The 16,924-nt window shown below is 42.8% G+C and overlaps 2 protein-coding genes across 8 annotated transcripts in view; one reads left to right on the plus strand and one right to left on the minus strand.

Annotated features, from left to right (window-relative positions):
* SUGCT (succinyl-CoA:glutarate-CoA transferase) overlaps nt 1-6,660 on the minus strand; it is a 732,345-nt gene extending 725,685 nt beyond the window's left edge. For all 7 annotated transcript variants that reach the window (XM_055347702.2, XM_055347701.2, XM_019030300.4 and 4 more), the window contains exon 1: nt 6,449-6,660. In XM_055347702.2, the coding sequence (XP_055203677.1) occupies nt 6,449-6,569 (121 nt within the window). In that variant the 5' untranslated portion in view covers nt 6,570-6,660. The remainder of the gene's footprint in view (nt 1-6,448) is intronic.
* On the plus strand, nt 6,641-8,823 carry MPLKIP (M-phase specific PLK1 interacting protein). Its single transcript, XM_019030297.4, has 2 exons — nt 6,641-7,340; nt 8,307-8,823. The coding sequence occupies exons 1-2, from the start codon at nt 7,002-7,004 to the stop codon at nt 8,505-8,507; spliced, it is 540 nt and encodes a 179-aa protein (XP_018885842.1). The 5' UTR covers nt 6,641-7,001; the 3' UTR covers nt 8,508-8,823.
* Nucleotides 8,824-16,924: the final 8,101 nt, after the last annotated feature.

The raw sequence follows: 16,924 nt of genomic DNA on the forward strand, positions 1-16,924 counted from the left end.
ACTGAAGCCTCCCACTCCCGGGTTCAAGCAATTCTCCTGCCTCAGCCTCCCAAGTAGCTGGGATTACAGGCGCCCACCACCACGCCTGACTTTTTTTTTGTATTTTTACTAGAGACGGGGTTTCACTATGTTGGCCAGACTGGTCTCGAACTCCTAACCTTGTGATCCATCTGCCTCAGCCTCCCAAAGTGCTGGGAGTACAACCATGAGCCACCGCGCCTGGCCCAAGAAGCACACTTTCATGCATAATCTGTCAAAAATTTATAAACCAGATGGGCACAGTGGCTCATGCCTGTAATCCCAGCACTTTGGGAGGCCTTTGCAGTGAGCCTACATTGCACCATTGTACTCCAGCATGGGTAGTAGAGCAAGACTGTCTCAAAAAAAAAAAGGAAAAGAAATCACTAGCATTTCTGTTCACCAATAATGTTCTACCCGAGGATGAAACCAAGAAAGCAGTCCCATTTATGATAGCCACAAAAAAATAAAACACCTAGGAATATATTTAACCAAGAAGGTGAAAGAAATCTACAAGGAAAACTACAAAACACTGATGAAAGAAACTATAGATGAAACAAACAAATGGAAAAACACCCCATGCACGTAGGCTGAAAGAATTAATGCGGTTAAAATGACCATTGCGCCCAAAGCAATCTGCAGGTTCAATGCAATTTCTATCAACATCATTTTTTCACAGAATTAGAAAAAACAATTCTAAAGTTCATATGGAACTAAAAATGAGCCCGAATAACCAAAAATATCCCAAGTAAAAAGAACAAAGCTGGTGTTATCACATTTTCTGACTTCAAAATATACTACAAGGCTATAGTAGCCAAAACAGCATAATACTCATAGTGTCTATAAAAACAGACACATACGGCCAGGTGCAGTGGCTCATGCCTGTAATCCCAGCACTCTGGGAGGCCAAGACAGGCGGATCATGAGGTCAGGAGTTCAAGACCAGCTTTACCAACATGGTGAAACCCCGTCTCTACTAAAAATACAAAAATTAGCCAGGTGTGGTGGCGTGCGCCTGTAATCCCAGCTACTCAGGAGTCTGAGGCAGGACAATCGCTTGAACCCGGGGGGGCGGAGGTTGCAATGAACCGAGATTGCACAACTGCACTCCAGCCTGGGCAACAGAGCAAGACTCTACCTCAATAAATAAATAAATAGACACATAGATCCATGGAACAGCATACAGAACCCAGAAATAAACCCACATACTTAAAGCCAACTGATTTTTGACAAAGTCGACAACATTTACTGGGGAAAGGATACCCTTTTCAGTAAAAGGTGCTGGGAAAATTGGATTGCCATATGCAGAAGAATGAAACTGGATCCCTGTATCTCACCATATAAAAAAATCAATTTGGCCAGGCACGGTGGCTCACACCTATAATCCCAGCACTTTGGGAGGCCTAGGCGGGCAGATCAACTGAGGTCGAGAGTTTGAGGCCAGCCTGACCAACATGGAGAAACCCTGTCTCTACTAAACACACACAAAATTCACGGGGCATGGTGGCGCATGCCTGTAATCCCAGCTACTTGGGAGGATAAGGTAGGAGAATCGCTTGAACCCAGGAGGCGGAGGCTGCAGTGAGCTGAGATCGCACCATTGCACTCCAGCCTGGACAACAAAAGCGAAACTCCATCTTAAAAAAAAAAGAAAGAAAGAAAAAAATAAATTCAAGATGGATTAAAGACTTGAATGTAAGGATGAAACTCTAAAAATACTGAAGAAAACCTAGGGGAAACTCTTCTAGACATTGATCTAGGCAAAGAATTCATGACTAAGACATCAAAAGCACGGGCAACAGAAACAAAAATAGGCAAATGGAACTTCATTAAACTAAAAAGCTTCTGCATAGCAAAAGAAATGATCAACAGAGTGAACGGATATCCTGAGGAATGGAAGAAAATATCTGCAAACTACATATCCAACAGGGGACAAATATCCAGAATTTGCAAGCAACTCAAACAACTCAACAACAAAAAACAAATAATCCCATTAACAAATGGGCTAAGGACATGAGTAGGCATTTTTCAAAAGACATACAAGCATATCAAAAATGTTCACCATCAGCCGGGCACAGTGGCTCATGCCTGTAATCCCAGCACTTTGGAAGGCTGAGGTGAGTGGATCAGCTGAGGTCAGGAGTTTGAGACAAGCCTGGCCAACATGGTGAAACCCCCGTCTCTGCTAAAAATACAAAAATTAGCCAGGCGTGGTGGCACACACCTGTAGTCCCAGCTACTCTGGAGGCTGATGCAGAACAATCCTTGAACCCAGGAGGTGGAGGTTGCAGTGAGCTGAGATCTTGCCATCGAACTCCAGCCTGGGTGACAGAACAAGACTTTGTCTCAAAAATAAATAAATTAATTGATATTATGAATCCTGGATTTATTTATTTATTTATTTATTTATTTATTTTTGAGCCAGAGTTTTGCTGTTGTTGCCCAGGCTGGAGTACAATGGCGCAATCTCGGCTCACTCCTGACCTCAGGTGATCCACCCACCTCAGCCTCCCAAAGTGGTAGGATTACAGGCATAAGCCACCACACCCAGCCTAATTCCTAAACTTAATCCAATAACAGATTTCTTCTCAAACATTGGCAGTATGCTGTAATCATTTTAAATTCATAACCAGAAAATGAGTTGAACAAAAAATTCAAGACTCTAGGGAAACAAAGTAAAAATAGTTTGTATATTGCTAGAATTGTCTATTAAGAGTCATGTTTTCATGCCTTTTAATCTTCCCTGAAAATTTCTGTGTACTGCCATGAGTAAAATTTTAAAAAAATGTTCAACATCACTAATCATCAGAGAAATACAAATTAAAAACCACAATGAGATATCATCTTACACACATCAGAATGGCTATTAAAAAGACAAAAAAATCACAGGATGTTGGTGAGGAAGCTGAGAAAAGGGAACTCTTCTTACACACTGTTGGTGGGAATGTAAATCAGTGCACCTTCTATGGAAAACAGTATGGAGATTTCTCACAGAACTAAAAATAGAACTACCGGAAGATGCAGCAATCCCACTACTGTGCATCTACCCAAAGGAAAAGAAATCATTATATCAAAAAGACACCTGCACTCATATGTTTATCACAGCACTATTCATAAAAGCAAAGATATGAAATCAACCTAAGTGCCCATCAATGGAGTACTAAATAAACAAAATATGGCATATATACAAAATGGAATACTATTCAGCCATAAAAAAGAATGAAATTATGTCTTTTGCAGCAACATGGATAGAACTGGGGGCCATTATCTTAAGTGAAATCACTCAGGCACAGAAAAACAAATATTGCTGTTCTCCCTTATAAGTTGGTGCTAAATAATGCGTACATATGGAAGCAGAGTGTGGAGTGATGGGCAATGGAGACTTGGAGGGTTGGGGATGTAGAGGGAAGGGGATGGACTACAGGAGGTTGCTTGCTGGGTACAATGTGTGTTGTGCCACTGATGGATGCACTGAAGGCCCTGACTTCACCCCAATACAATATACCAGTGTAGCAAAACTGCACTTGTACCCCCATGAATATACGCCAAAAAAAAATCATAACTGGCTGGGGCACAGGGGGCTCATGCCTGTAATCCCAGCACTTTGAGAGGCCCAGGTGGCTGGATTCTGTGAGCTGAGGAGTTCAAGACCAGTGTGGGCAACATGGCAAAACCCCATGTCTTCAAAAAATACAAAAATTAGCCAGGCATGGTGGCACACACCTCTGGTTTCAGCTACTTGGGAGGCTGAGGTGGAAGGATTGCTTGAGCCCAGAGAGGCAGAGGTTGCAGTGAACTGGGATTGCGCCACTGCACTCCAGCCTGGATGAAAGAGCAAGACATGTCTCAATACTTAAATAAATAAAAAATATATAGACAGGGTATACTGCTATAAGACAGAAAAACACAACTCAAACTTTTTTATTGGTCACTTCTTTCTTGCTACAAAATGTACTACTAGAAGCTTAAAAAGAGCATGGCTTTTGAATTTTAATAAATTTTAGTGAACTTTAGTTAGATTGAAGTTATACAGATAAATGGGTTGATGGAATAAAGATCTATATACTCATTAGGCGTCCATCAATTAAACTGTTTACTATTAAATTAATTTTTTGGTTGGGCATGGTGGCTCACCACACCATTTAATTGCAGAGTTTTGGGAGGCCAAGGCAGGAGAGAGGAACGCTTGAGGTGGGGAGTTCTGGGAAACACAGCAAGACCCTGTCTCTACAAAAAATAAAGAAATAAAAAAATTAGCCAGGCATGGTAGCATGAGCCTGTACTCCCAGCTACTTGGGAGACTGACGTGGGAAGATCACTTGAGCCCAGGAGGTCGAGGATGCAGTGATCTGTGATCTCACCACCGCACTCCAGCCTCGGTGACAGAGTGAGACCACCCATGTCCATAATAATAATAATAAAGTTAATTTTGGTCCCCACCACTCTCACTTTTCTGCCCTCTCCCCTGAGTAGACTGGCTGATGATCTAAAAGGTGAAAATTACCTATGTGATGTATGTGAACCTTTTTTTTTTCCAGCGGGGTTGGGGGGCATGATAGGGTCTCGCTCTGTTACCCAGGCTGGAGTGCAGTGGCACAATAGCGGATCACTGCAGCTTCGACCTCCTAGGACTCAAGCCATCCCACCTCAGCCTCCCAAGCAGCTGGGACTACAGGCGCACGCCACCAAGCCCGGCTAATTTTTTTGTATTTTTGGTAGAAATGGGGCTTCACGATGTTGCCCAGGCTGGTCTTCAACTCCTGGGCTCAAGCAATCGTCCCACCTAGGTTATTTTATTCAATAAATATTCAAATGAGCAATTCCCAAGCATTAAGTTAAACACTAAAGACAATGTCCAGAAAGGTGAATTTTTGGCCAGGACAGAACTACTGTATTTAATAAAGTGGATAGGCTGGAGTCCTCCGACCTTAATTGTATCACTAAGCCTTAATGGCAACATGCTACCTTGATTAACTCTATCACTTGTATCTACAGAAGAAACGAAATGTAGTGAATTGAATTTCCACAGAATAAACAAACAAAAAAACTGTCTGTGTGTGTCTCCATTCATCAAGGAGGATAGAAGCTGAGAAGATACCACACTCGTCAGCTTGGGATGTCACAGAACATGTCAAAGAGACAGCCAGGAGTAGCAGCTACAAGAGGGTGAATGGAAATCACAGGTCCAGGCTACCCGTTAGGCTATGATTTAATGAGTCCTAAAGTTCTTTTAAGATTCTGTATCCTACGCCAGGCGCGGTAGCTCACGCATGAAATCCCAGCAGTTCGGAAGGCAGAGGCAGGCGGATCACTTGAGCCCAGGAATTTGAGACCAGCCTGGCCAACATGGTGAAACCCGTCTTTACTAAAAATACAAAAAAATTAGCCGGGCATGTGGCACATGCGTGTAATCTCGGCTACTCTAGAAAGCTGAGGCAGGAGAATCGCTTGAACCCGCGAGGCAGAGGTTGTGGTGAGCCAAGATCGCGCCACTGCACTCCAGCCTGGGCGACAGAGCGAGACACTGTCTCAAAAAAAAAAAAAAAAAAATCCTGCATCCTGCAACTAATTTCAAGATTCATAGTGGGCCGCGCGCATAATCATAGAGATTACGTCTGTAATCTCAACACTTTGGGAGGCCGAGGCGGGAGGATAACTTGAGATCAGGAATTCGAGACCAGCCTGGCCAATATGGCGAAACCCCGTCTCTACTAAAAATACAAAAATTAGTTGGGCGTGGTGGCGCATGCCTATAATCCCAGCTACTCGGAAGACTGAAGCAGGAAAATCTCCTGAACACGGGAGGAGGAGGTTGCAGTGAGCCGAGATCGCGCCACTGCAGTCCAGCCTGGGCGAGACCGCGAGACTCCGTCTCAAAAAAAAAAGAAAAAAAGAAAAAAGGAAAAAAAAAGATTCATAGTGGATTACCATTCCCAAATTCAGAGGGAGTAAAGAAAGTTCTATAACACTGTAGTAAAGCTAAATTTCATCCTCTAAATAAAATTCTGCAACAGGTAACTGTACAAGGGCATCTTTTATTGTACATGAAGTGTCAAGTTATTCAAAGCAGCGGGCTAAAGTCCTTTCTGAAATGTGGCTTGGTGTGCATTTTCGAAGTTACTTAAACTTGGCGGACGAAAGGACAGGAGTAAAGAGGCCCCAAACGCGAGCCGCGGGACGCGCCGGAGCGGGACCCCACGGCGCACGGAGCCCTCGGTCACAACAACGCACGGGGCAGAGGCGACCCTGGGCGGCCAGAGCGGGGCAGGCCGGCCGCAGGCCCACGGAACGGGGTTGCAGGGAGGCGAGCAAAGCCACTGCTAAGGGGTCAGCAGAGACTTCAGACCCTAATTGCTCTCCTCAGGACTCCCGAGGAGGCAAGCTGGGGCAGGGGTCCCTTTAGCCACCCAGACCGAATCTCGGAGGGTACCTGACTGCGGGCGGCCAGTCCACAGCCCCCTCCCGCCGCCCCGGCCGGAGAAGAGGCAGGTTCTGCGCAGAGCTGCCACCCTCGCCAGCGTCGCCAGCATCGCGTGCGTCTCAGATGGCATCGGTCCCGGTGCAAGCGGCGAACTCCGTGCGGCGCCACCCGCCGCCACTGGGGGGCGCCCACGGACGCCGCAGACCCCGCCCTCGCCGGGCGGGGCTGAGCACTAGTCGCCTGCTGGGCCAGCTTCTCGTCTGTCGGTCAGACCAAGGGCACTCAGACTGGAAAGGTTGTTGCTGGGCTTGGGTGTCCGTCCTTTCCTGTCTCCTTTTTTTCCTCTTTTCACTTAAATCCACTGAGTCTCTCGCCAAGTCAGTAATTTAGGTAATCCCGCCGCCCCTGGAGGAACCTTTGTGACACCGGAACTGATGTGCCGTAGGGTGGCTGCGGTCGGAGGACTGTTTTGGTAAAGGACTAGCAGTTCTCTGCGGAGGGTAGGTTGATACAGTTCCGGTGGGAGAACGCGGCTGCGAGGTTTTCGGCTTTGGCTCCTGATATGCAGCGACAGAATTTTCGGCCCCCAACTCCTCCTTACCCTGGTCCGGGTGGAGGAGGTTGGGGTAGCGGAAGCAGCTTCCGGGGAACCCCGGGCGGGGGCGGACCACGGCCGCCCTCCCCTCGAGACGGGTACGGGAGTCCGCACCACACGCCGCCGTACGGGCCCCGGTCTAGGCCGTACGGGAGCAGTCACTCTCCGCGACACGGCGGCAGCTTCCCGGGGGGCCGGTTCGGGTCTCCGTCCCCTGGCGGCTACCCTGGCTCCTACTCCAGGTCCCCCGCGGGGTCCCAGCAGCAATTCGGCTACTCCCCAGGGCAGCAGCAGACCCACCCCCAGGTAATAATAATAGCCAGCGTTTGCCGCCGAGCTCTTACTGTATGGCAGGCACGGTACTAATATTCCCTTTACTTGGATTATTTTGTCTAATCCTCTCTGAGGTACTATTGTTAGCCCAATTTTGCAGATGAGCGAACTGAGGCTTAGAGAAGTTGAGTGACTTCCGGAAGATGACCCGAAAGAGTGGCAGAGCCGTACGTTCTGTTTTCGAGCCCTCGTGCTTTTAACCAGTACACTGCCACCCGTACACAGATTTTCCTAATTCTCCATTTCCTCCTGTTTGCCAAAGGCCTTGCCAGTTTGTTTCAAGAAATCGTTCTTTTTCTTTTTCTTTTTCTTTTTTTTAATCTTTCTTTCGAGCTACACTGGCTTCTGCTCCAACTTCCCTGAAAAGAAAATCGGTGGTAGTGGAAGTTTTCCATTCCTTTAGTGAGAGTAAATACAAAAGACAGAGAGAGTATCTCTAGCATGTCTGGGATTTCTGTGGTTTACAACTTGCAACTACGTGGTTTTCCAACTTGCTGTATTCTACACCAACCCCCTACCCCTTTTGAGCCTGGAGCTAAGGAGTAAAGAAAATGTTCATGAGCTAGAAAGGTTCTAGAAACTTTATAGTATTGTTTTCTCCTGAAAAAAGTGAAAATTTCGAGGGAAAATTGAATATAATTACTTGATTTCATCACTGCTTGTATTTAATTACTGCAAAGTTACTACATTAGACACAAAAGTATTTGAGATGACAGTGGTCATGGAATTATAAATAAATGAGAATAACAAATTGCTTTAAGTACTTTTTTTAAAAAATAGGAACACTTGATTAAAGGAAGCATGGACTTTGTAATTGAACATATTTAGGTTCAAGTCACAACTTTTAAGCAGCAATGTGATTCCCGCTAACCTTTAGCTAAAGGAAGAAGTACCAATTATCTTTACTAAGTGTTTTTTTAACTGGTTTTTTTTCTAAAGGGTTCTCCAAGGACATCTACACCATTTGGATCAGGGCGTGTTAGAGAAAAAAGAATGTCTAATGAGTTGGAAAATTATTTCAAGCCTTCAATGCTTGAAGATCCTTGGGCTGGCCTAGAACCAGTATCTGTAGTGGATATAAGCCAACAATACAGCAATACTCAAACATTCACAGGCAAAAAAGGAAGATACTTTTGTTAACATTTCTGAAATTCAACTGGAAGCTTCATGTGTCAGGAACATCTTGGACAAAACTTTAAGTTGTGTTGATATAAATTTACCCAAAGATGATGACTTTGATTGGATAATTAGTAAGGTCTTTTTGTTATTTTTCATCGTATCAGGTATTGTTGATATTAGAGAAAAAAGTAGGATAACTTGCAACATTTAGCTCTGGAAGTACCTACCATATTTTAGAGATTTACCGTTTCCATATATTTAACATTCCTGGTTACATAATGGACATTTGTCTTTTAATGTTTTTTCAATGTTTTAAAATAAAACATTTTGTCTTCTAGCTATTGTGGTTTTGTGGTATGATAAAGAAGTAGACTTACTACAGTAATGCTTTGTAGTCCCTTAGAGTTCATAGGTAAATGTTTTGCAAATTATTTTTGAAAATGAAATAGGTAAACCATCCTTTGAGCTGTAGACAGCTCTGTATTTGTTCGTAAATAATGAGGATGAGAATAACAGAGTTCTGTTCATACTCATTTTATCTAATGCTTCTGTAAACATGCATTAAAACTTGAAGCCCCAGAAACCCATTTAAGCATAACTTTATACTCACTTAACTGGAAAAGGCAAGAATAGACCATGCATAGCTAAATCAAAGTGTTCTATCTGAATTTCTCTATACCTCTTAGCATTATGGAGTTAGTTTCTCTTGAGGCCAAAGAAGATAGCTACCAGCAGCCTCAAATCACTTCCATTGCAAAAAGAACATCTCTCATCTCCATCAATCCAAGAGAAGACAAATTTGCCATACTTAGATCATGTTTTTGTATTATTGAACCAATTGACTGTGGCCAAGGCCACAGTGAGACCTAATTAACTTGAATCATGGACACATCACCATAATGAGACAGGATTCTGTGACCTTGAACACCACTGGGCCTACCTGGAGTAGAGAAGTGGTTTTCCAAATTAAGGGATGCTATGGATATATACCTATAGTTGTGGAGAGAAAAATATGGAAGAATTGTTACCCCAACTATTTTTTAAAAATCAAGTGGGTTTTTTTTGTTTGTTTTTTGAGATGGAGTCTCTGTTGCCCAGGCTGGAGTGCAGTGGTGCAATCTTGGCTCACTGCAACCTTCAGCTCCTGAGTAGCTGGGACTACAGGCGCATGTCACCATGCCTGGCTAATTTTTGTATTTTTAGTAGAGACCATGTTTTGTTTTGTTTTGTTTGTTTGTTTTGTTTTGTTTTTGAAATAGGGTCTCACTCTGTTGCCCACGCTGGAGTGCAGTGGCGCAATCTTGGCTCACTGCAACGTCCGCCTCCCAGGTTCATACGAGTCTCCTGCCTCAACCTCCTGAGTAGCTGGGAATACAGGCGCGCGCCTGGCTCATTTTTGTATTTTGAGTAGAGATGGGGTTTCACTGTGTTGGCCAGGCTGGTCTCGATTGAACTCCTGGTCTCAAGTGATACCCTACCTTGGCTTCCCAAAGTGCTGGGATTTCAGGCATGAGCCACCGTGCCCGGCCCAGAACATGTATTTTTAGTATTTTTAGTTTCACCATGTTGACCAGGCTGGTCTCGAACTCATGATCTCAAATGATCCACCTATCTCAGCCTCCCACAGTGCTGAGTTTACAGGCGTGAGCCACCATGCCCGGCCAAAATCAGGTGTTTTAACATGTAACACAGACTCTAGGCATTTTGAAGCTACAAAATACGAAGATAGAGCTAGTAAAACTTTTGTTTCAACATTTCCAGAAAGAAACATGTAAAAACAAAATGGTCACACCTCCTATTTGAACCATACCCACAGAAATTTGTTCATTAGGTATTTTACAGAGACTAGAAAATAAGAATGGAAGGCTTTTAGATTAATAAAAGCTCCATGAAAGCCAGGATTTTTGGAAATGCTGTTTCTACAAGCTACTAGCTGGATGAATTCACTTCTCTATGCCTCAATTTTCTCATATGTAAGATGAGGAAATTAATAGTACCTGTGTCATAGAGGTGTTGTGTTGGAGGATTAAATGAATTTATGTATGAAACTCTTAAGCCAGAGCCTGGCACATAGTAAGCACTCAATAAGTGGTAGCTGTTACTTTCTTTCTCATTTACCCTCATTTCCTTAGTTTTTGGAATAGTGTCTGCAAGATAGTAGGTACTTAAGTGATAAATGGATGTAGAAATTCTGATTGTAACTACTATATTGTTATACCTACACCCTGTATATAAAAGGGATAACTTAGTAATTTTTCCCCAGTATTTTAAAGAAAAAGTCCTTATTCCCAACATTATGTCTTTCCAGATATGTTGAGGTCATGATGTATAATGGAAATTAAAGCAAAGGGAATACTTTTTTAAATACTTTATTGAACTTTATAGGTAAGAAATGTTGTCTTTAAGAAATGACATTTGGAGATAATTTACTGAAGCATCTCTTAGATCATTGGGTTATTAGTAAAGACGAAAACAGAAGTTAGGATTTTGTGCCAGTGTATTTATATCATATTTGGAAGACATTCAAACTGTAACTCTTCTAATGGTCTACGTACATTTTATTTCACTATAAGTGTAACATAAAACAAACGTAAAATTTCTTGCTAATGCTTACCAACATCTACTTCTAGAGACCTGGCCTGAGTTTTTTAAGAAAAATTTTTGTCCTCAGGAAAGATGCATACACTGTAAGTAGTGTATTCAGTTATCAAAATTCTTGTGGCATTGGTCATTTGGTTTGTTACTGTTACTCTATTTTTATTTATCTGAGTAAAAGGAATTGATTATTCTTTAAAATGAAAGGGATTGTTTTTTAATGTTCTAGGATACACATTTTACCTCTATAAAAATGCTGAATAACTTTTTAGAAAAACTTACACTTAAGTATACATCTTAAAAATTCATATGCTTAAAGGATGGAAGTGTAGTCTATAGTAGAGTCTTCAAACAAGGGTCTACATACTCCTGGGAATATTAAACTTTCTAAGGGATATGCAGGCATAAATAGCTTTAAGGGAATGCAAATTCAGATCCCAGTGCCCATGTAAATTCTTTATTAAAATTGACCTACATAAAAACATATCCATATCAAGGGATCATGCCAGTTCTTTTTCCCTGCTGCCTTTTGGTAATCACTGTTCTCCCATTTTACAAAAGAAACCTATGGCAAGTTGTGTTTTGCAGAAATGACCCCAACAATATTTAAAGTCTCATACCCTTCTAGAACCTTGCCACTACCCTTATCAAGATGTGGAGTTACGTCCCTTCCCTTTGAACATTAACAGACTTTTTTTTTTTTTTCAAAGAGTTAGGGGGTCTCCCTATAGGGGCCTCCCTGTATTACCCAGGCTGGTCTCTAACTCTTAGGCTTAAGGGGTCCTCCAGCCTCGGCCTCCCAAATTGCTGGAATTACAGGTGTGAGCCACCATGCTTGGCCCCTTAGCCAACTTCTGACTGCCATAATTAAGAGAATATGATGGAAGTTAATGTATTTTCATTGTGGGTAAAGTGTGGTGTTAAAAAATGAGTTATAGGCCAGGCACTATGGCTCACACCTGTAATCCCAGCACTTTGGGAGCCCAGGTGGGCAGATCACTTGAGGTTCGGAGTTTGAGACCAGCCTGGCCAATATGGTAAAGCCTCGTCTCTACTAAAAATACAAAAATAAGCTGGGCATGGTGGCGTGCGCCTCTAATACCAGCTACTGGGGAGGCTGAGGCAGAAGAATCACTTGAACCCAGGAGGCAGAGGTTGCAGTGAGCCGAGATAGTGCCACTGCACTCCAGCCTGGGTGACAGAGTGATACTCCATCTCAAAAAAAAAAAAAGTTATATTGGCCCGTGTGGAGATGTTCAGAATTCAGATGTATTATCAAGTTGGGAAATAATGATGAAAGTGTTCAGTGACCTTGCCTTTTTGTTTCTGGACTATTCAAAAAATCATTTCCTCTGTGGGTACATTGTGTGAAAGGAAAGCAAAGAGCATGAGTTTAACATGAAGGAAAAGATACCTTATTTTTAGGCAAAAAGCAAATGGTAAGACTCTTTGCCTCATCTACCTAAGAATTAAAATATTCAAGATTAGAAAAAAGCATAATTAGTTTTGGTGAATCTCCTGTGAAGCAAACTCTGTATTTCCACCATTCTTTTTTTTTTTTTTTTTTTTTTTTTTTTTTGAGACGAAGTCTTGTTCTGTCACCCATGCTGGAGTGCAGTGGCACGATCTCAGCTCACTACAACCTCTGCCTCCCAAGTTCAAGCAATTCTCCTGCCTCAGCCTCCCGAGTAGCTGGGACTACAGGCATGTGCCACCACACCCAGCTAATTTTTTGTATTTTTAGTAGAGACAGGGTTTCACCGTGTTAGCCAGGATGGTCTCAATCTCCTGACCTCATGATCTGCCCAGCCTCAGCCTCTCAAAGTGCTGGGATTACAGGCGTGAGCCACCGCGCCCGGCCCTCCACCATTCTTGATAATTATAAAGAGCCTGATGAAGATATCTCAATTCCTGTCTCAGTAGCATAGTTTGCATGATATCAAGGAGGAGGAAGTTAAAAGTTTCATGTTTACTTCTGACATACTAACATTACATCTTCAAGTTAAAAACATTTTAGAAGTAAGTTCATGAATTTATATTTTCTGAAACATTTTCAGATTCTTAAGAGAAACATTTTCATTAACCCTTGCCAGTACATTTATTATTAGGTTCTATAAATTCCATATTAATTGTTTTACATAGGCCAAAGTCTCCTGCTATTGTCACTCAACCATTTCTCTGTTTCATTCATTCCTACCATATACTTAGGTTTAAGTTAACAGAAATATGTTGTAGTTTTTACTGTAAATAAGACACATAATCGCCTGGTTGGAAGGTAGTGAGTTATCTTAATTGATTGTTCACAGTCAGTTACAGATCGAACTCCTTGTTCTATTCTTCCGCCCGCTTCTCACTGCTGCACTTGACTAGTCTGGAAAAAAAAAATACATAGTAGTCATCAGTACACCTTATATAAGCCCTGAACTTCCTAATGACCTCTTTTTTTTTTTTTTGTGACAGAGTCTTGCTGTGTTGCCCAGGCTGGAGTGCAGTGGTGTGATCTCGGCTCACTGCAACCTCCGCCTCCTGGGTTCAAGCAGTTCTCCTGCCTTAGCCTCCTGAGTAGATGGGATTACACGTGCAAGCCACCATGCCTGGCTAATTTTTATATTTTTAGTAGAGATGGAGTTTCGCCATGTTGGCCAGGCTGGTTTTGAACAGCTGACCTCAGGTGATCTGCCCACCTCAGCCTCCCAAAGTGCTGGGCTTACATGGGTGAGCCAGTGCACCCAGCCTGAATTACCTCTTTTATTTTGCTCATAATTTCCATAATTTATCATCTAATTTAAGATGCTTTCAGATTCACTATTATTTTTTATGCCACTTAGTAAAAATACTGCCAGTTAAGCTGTGACATGTCATTGATTATAAGATACATCTTAATTTCAGAGATGTTAAATACATGTCTTAGTTTGATAAAATACCATACAATACTTTTTTTTTTTTTTTTGAGACCGATCCTGCTATGTTGCCCAGGTTGGTCTCCAACTCCTGCCTCAGCCTCCCAAGTAGCTGGGATTACAGGTGTGTGACACTATACCCAGCTCATATACAATACTGTTTTTTGTTTGTTTTTTGAGACAGAGTCTTGCCCTGTCGCGAAGGCTGCAGTGCAGTGGCGTGATCTCGCCTCACTGCAACCTCCACCTCCCGGGTTCAAGCAATTCTTCTGCCTCAGCCTCCCGAGTAACTGGGACAACAGGCACGCACCACCACACCCTGCTAATTTTTTATATTTGGTAGAGATAGGGTTTCACCATATTGGCAAGGCTGGTCTCGAACTCCTGACCTCGTGATCTGCCCACCTCGGCCTCCCAAAGTGCTGAGATTACAGGCGTAAGCCACCATTCCTGGCCTATAGTACTCTTAAAAGCAGAACATATACTTAGATATAAGTAGGTATATAGAAGTAAATGTCTCCAAAAGGTAGTGTAGGACAATACATTTGAAAATTGGCTTTAACCCATCCTGCCTAACACAGTGAAACCCCGTCTGTACTAAAAATAAAAAAAAAAATAGCCAGGCATGGTGGTGGGCACCTGTAGTCCCAGCTAGTCGGGAGGCTGAGGCAGGAGAATGGCATGAACCCGGGAGGCAGAGGTTGCAGTGAGTTAAGATGGCGCCACTGCACTCCAGCCTGGGCGACAGAGCGAGACTCCGTCTCAAAATAAAAAAAAAAAAGAAAATCGGCTTTATTTAATTAGGGTTAACTCTTCTCAGATATTTGTATTTGTTCAAATTCATTAAAAACGATAATTGAGGCTGGGCGCGGTGGCTCACGCCTGTAATCCCAGCACTTTGGGAGGCCGAGGCGGGCAGATCATGAGGTCAGGAGTTCGAGACCAGCCTGCCCAACATGGTGAAACCCCGTCTCTACTAAAAATACAAAAATTAGGCATGGTGGCATGTGCCTGTATCCCAGCTACTTGGGAGGCTGAGGCAGGAGAATTGCTTGAGCCCAGGAAGTGAAGGTTGCAGTGAGCCAAGATCTCACCACTGCACTCCAGCCTGGGCAACACAGGGAGATCCTGTCTCAAAAAAGAAAAAAAGTTTTACAGTTAAAAGATTGGCAACAATCTAAATGACCATAGGAGAAAGGATAAATAAGTTGCATATTTGCACAGTATAACAAGATAGTTGATTAAATTAGAGCCATTTGATACAACATGAATAAATCTAAAATTGTGTACAAACAAAAGCCAAAGCAAAACTTATGTGATATTCTTTACGTCAAATTTAAAAGTCTGCAAAACAATATGCTGTACTCTCTATAAATGGTAAATATAAGGTCATAGTGTAAATACAAATGAAGGTAACATGCTTTAGATACAGTAATTATTTTGGGGTGGGTTCGGGGAGATATAAGCTTCAGATGGACATGGATGTGTGAGTGGGTATGTATTTCAAGTCAACCAAATTTGGAAAATGTTAAAATTTATTAAACCTCACCATGGAATACACGTATATTTACTTTCTCTTCTTTGAAATATTTTATAATAAAAAATTTACTCTGACCTCCTAACTCATACTGTGATGGCAGCATCACCCTAATACCAAAGTCAGACAAAAACATTACAAGAAAGGAAAAATACGTACGAATATCTCATGACCATAGATGCAAAAGTTCTCAATAAAGTGTTACCAAATAGAATCCAGCAATAAATAAAAAGAATTATATTGGCCAGGTACAGTGGCTCACAGCTATAATCCCAGCACTTTGGGAAGCCAAGGTAGGAGAATCAGTTGAGCCCAGGAGATGGAGACCAGCCTGGGCAACAAGGTGAGACCTTGTCTCTACCAAAAAAATCGAAAAATTAACTAGGCATGGTGGTCTGCGCCTGTTGTCCCAGCTGGATAGGACCACATGGGAGGCTGAGGCAGAAGGATAGCTTGAGCCCAGGAGGTCAAGGCTGCAATGAGCAGTGTTCACACCACTGCACTCCACCCTGGGGACAGAGCAAGGCTCTGTCTCAAAAATAAAGTAAGATAAAAATAATTATATACCATGACCAAGTGGTATTTATTCTAGATATTTAAGGCTTAGCATCCAAAAATCAAAGTAATCCATCACGTCAATAGACGAAAAAAGAAAAATCTCATTATCGTATGAATAGATGAAAAAGCTTTTTTTATTTTTATTTTTTATTTTATTTTATTTTATTTTTTCTGAGATGGAGTCTTGCTCTGTCGCCCAGGCTGGAGTGCAGTGGCACGGTCTTGGCTCACTGCAAGCTCCGCCTCCCGGGTTCACGCCATTCTCCTGCCTCAGCCTCCCGAGTAGCTGGGACTACAGGCACCTGCCACCACACCCGGCTAATTTTTTTGTATTTTTAGTAGAGAGGGGGTTTCACTGTGTTAGCCAGGATGGTCTCGATCTCCTGACCTCGTGATCCGCCCGCCTCAGCCTCCCAAAGCCCTGGGATTACAGGCGTGAGCCACCGCGCCTGGCCAAAAAAAGCTTTTTTTAAAGAAAATTTGAGACAAAGTCTGACTCTGTTGCCCAGGCTGGAGTGCAGTGACATGATTTTGGCTCACTGCAATCTCCACCTCCAGGGCTCAAGGCAATCCTCCCACCTCAGCCTCCAGAGCAACTGAGACTATAGTTGCACATCACCATGCCTGGGTAATTTTAGTATTTTTTATAGAGATGGGACTTGGCCATGTCACCCAGGTTTGTCTTGAACTCCTGGACTCAAGTGATCCTCCCACTTCAGCTTCCCAAAGTGCTGATGTTATGGGTGTGAGCCATGGTGCCTAGCCACAAAAAAGCACTTGACAAAATCCAATACCCATTCATGACAAAAACTCTCAGCAAGCTAGGAACAGGAGGGAACTTTCTCAAC

The sequence above is a fragment of the Gorilla gorilla genome, chromosome 6 (genome assembly GCF_029281585.2).
Source record: "Gorilla gorilla gorilla isolate KB3781 chromosome 6, NHGRI_mGorGor1-v2.1_pri, whole genome shotgun sequence".
Classification (NCBI taxonomy): Eukaryota; Metazoa; Chordata; class Mammalia; order Primates; family Hominidae; genus Gorilla; species Gorilla gorilla.

Excerpts from the sequence above, each read along its gene's own strand:
- MPLKIP (XM_019030297.4), top strand. The coding sequence starts at position 7,002 with ATGCAGCGACAGAATTTTCGGCCCCCAACTCCTCCTTACCCTGGTCCG. Across the intron at positions 7,341-8,306 it reads AGCAGCAGACCCACCCCCAG|GGTTCTCCAAGGACATCTAC; the intron begins GTAATAATAATA and ends TTTTTTCTAAAG.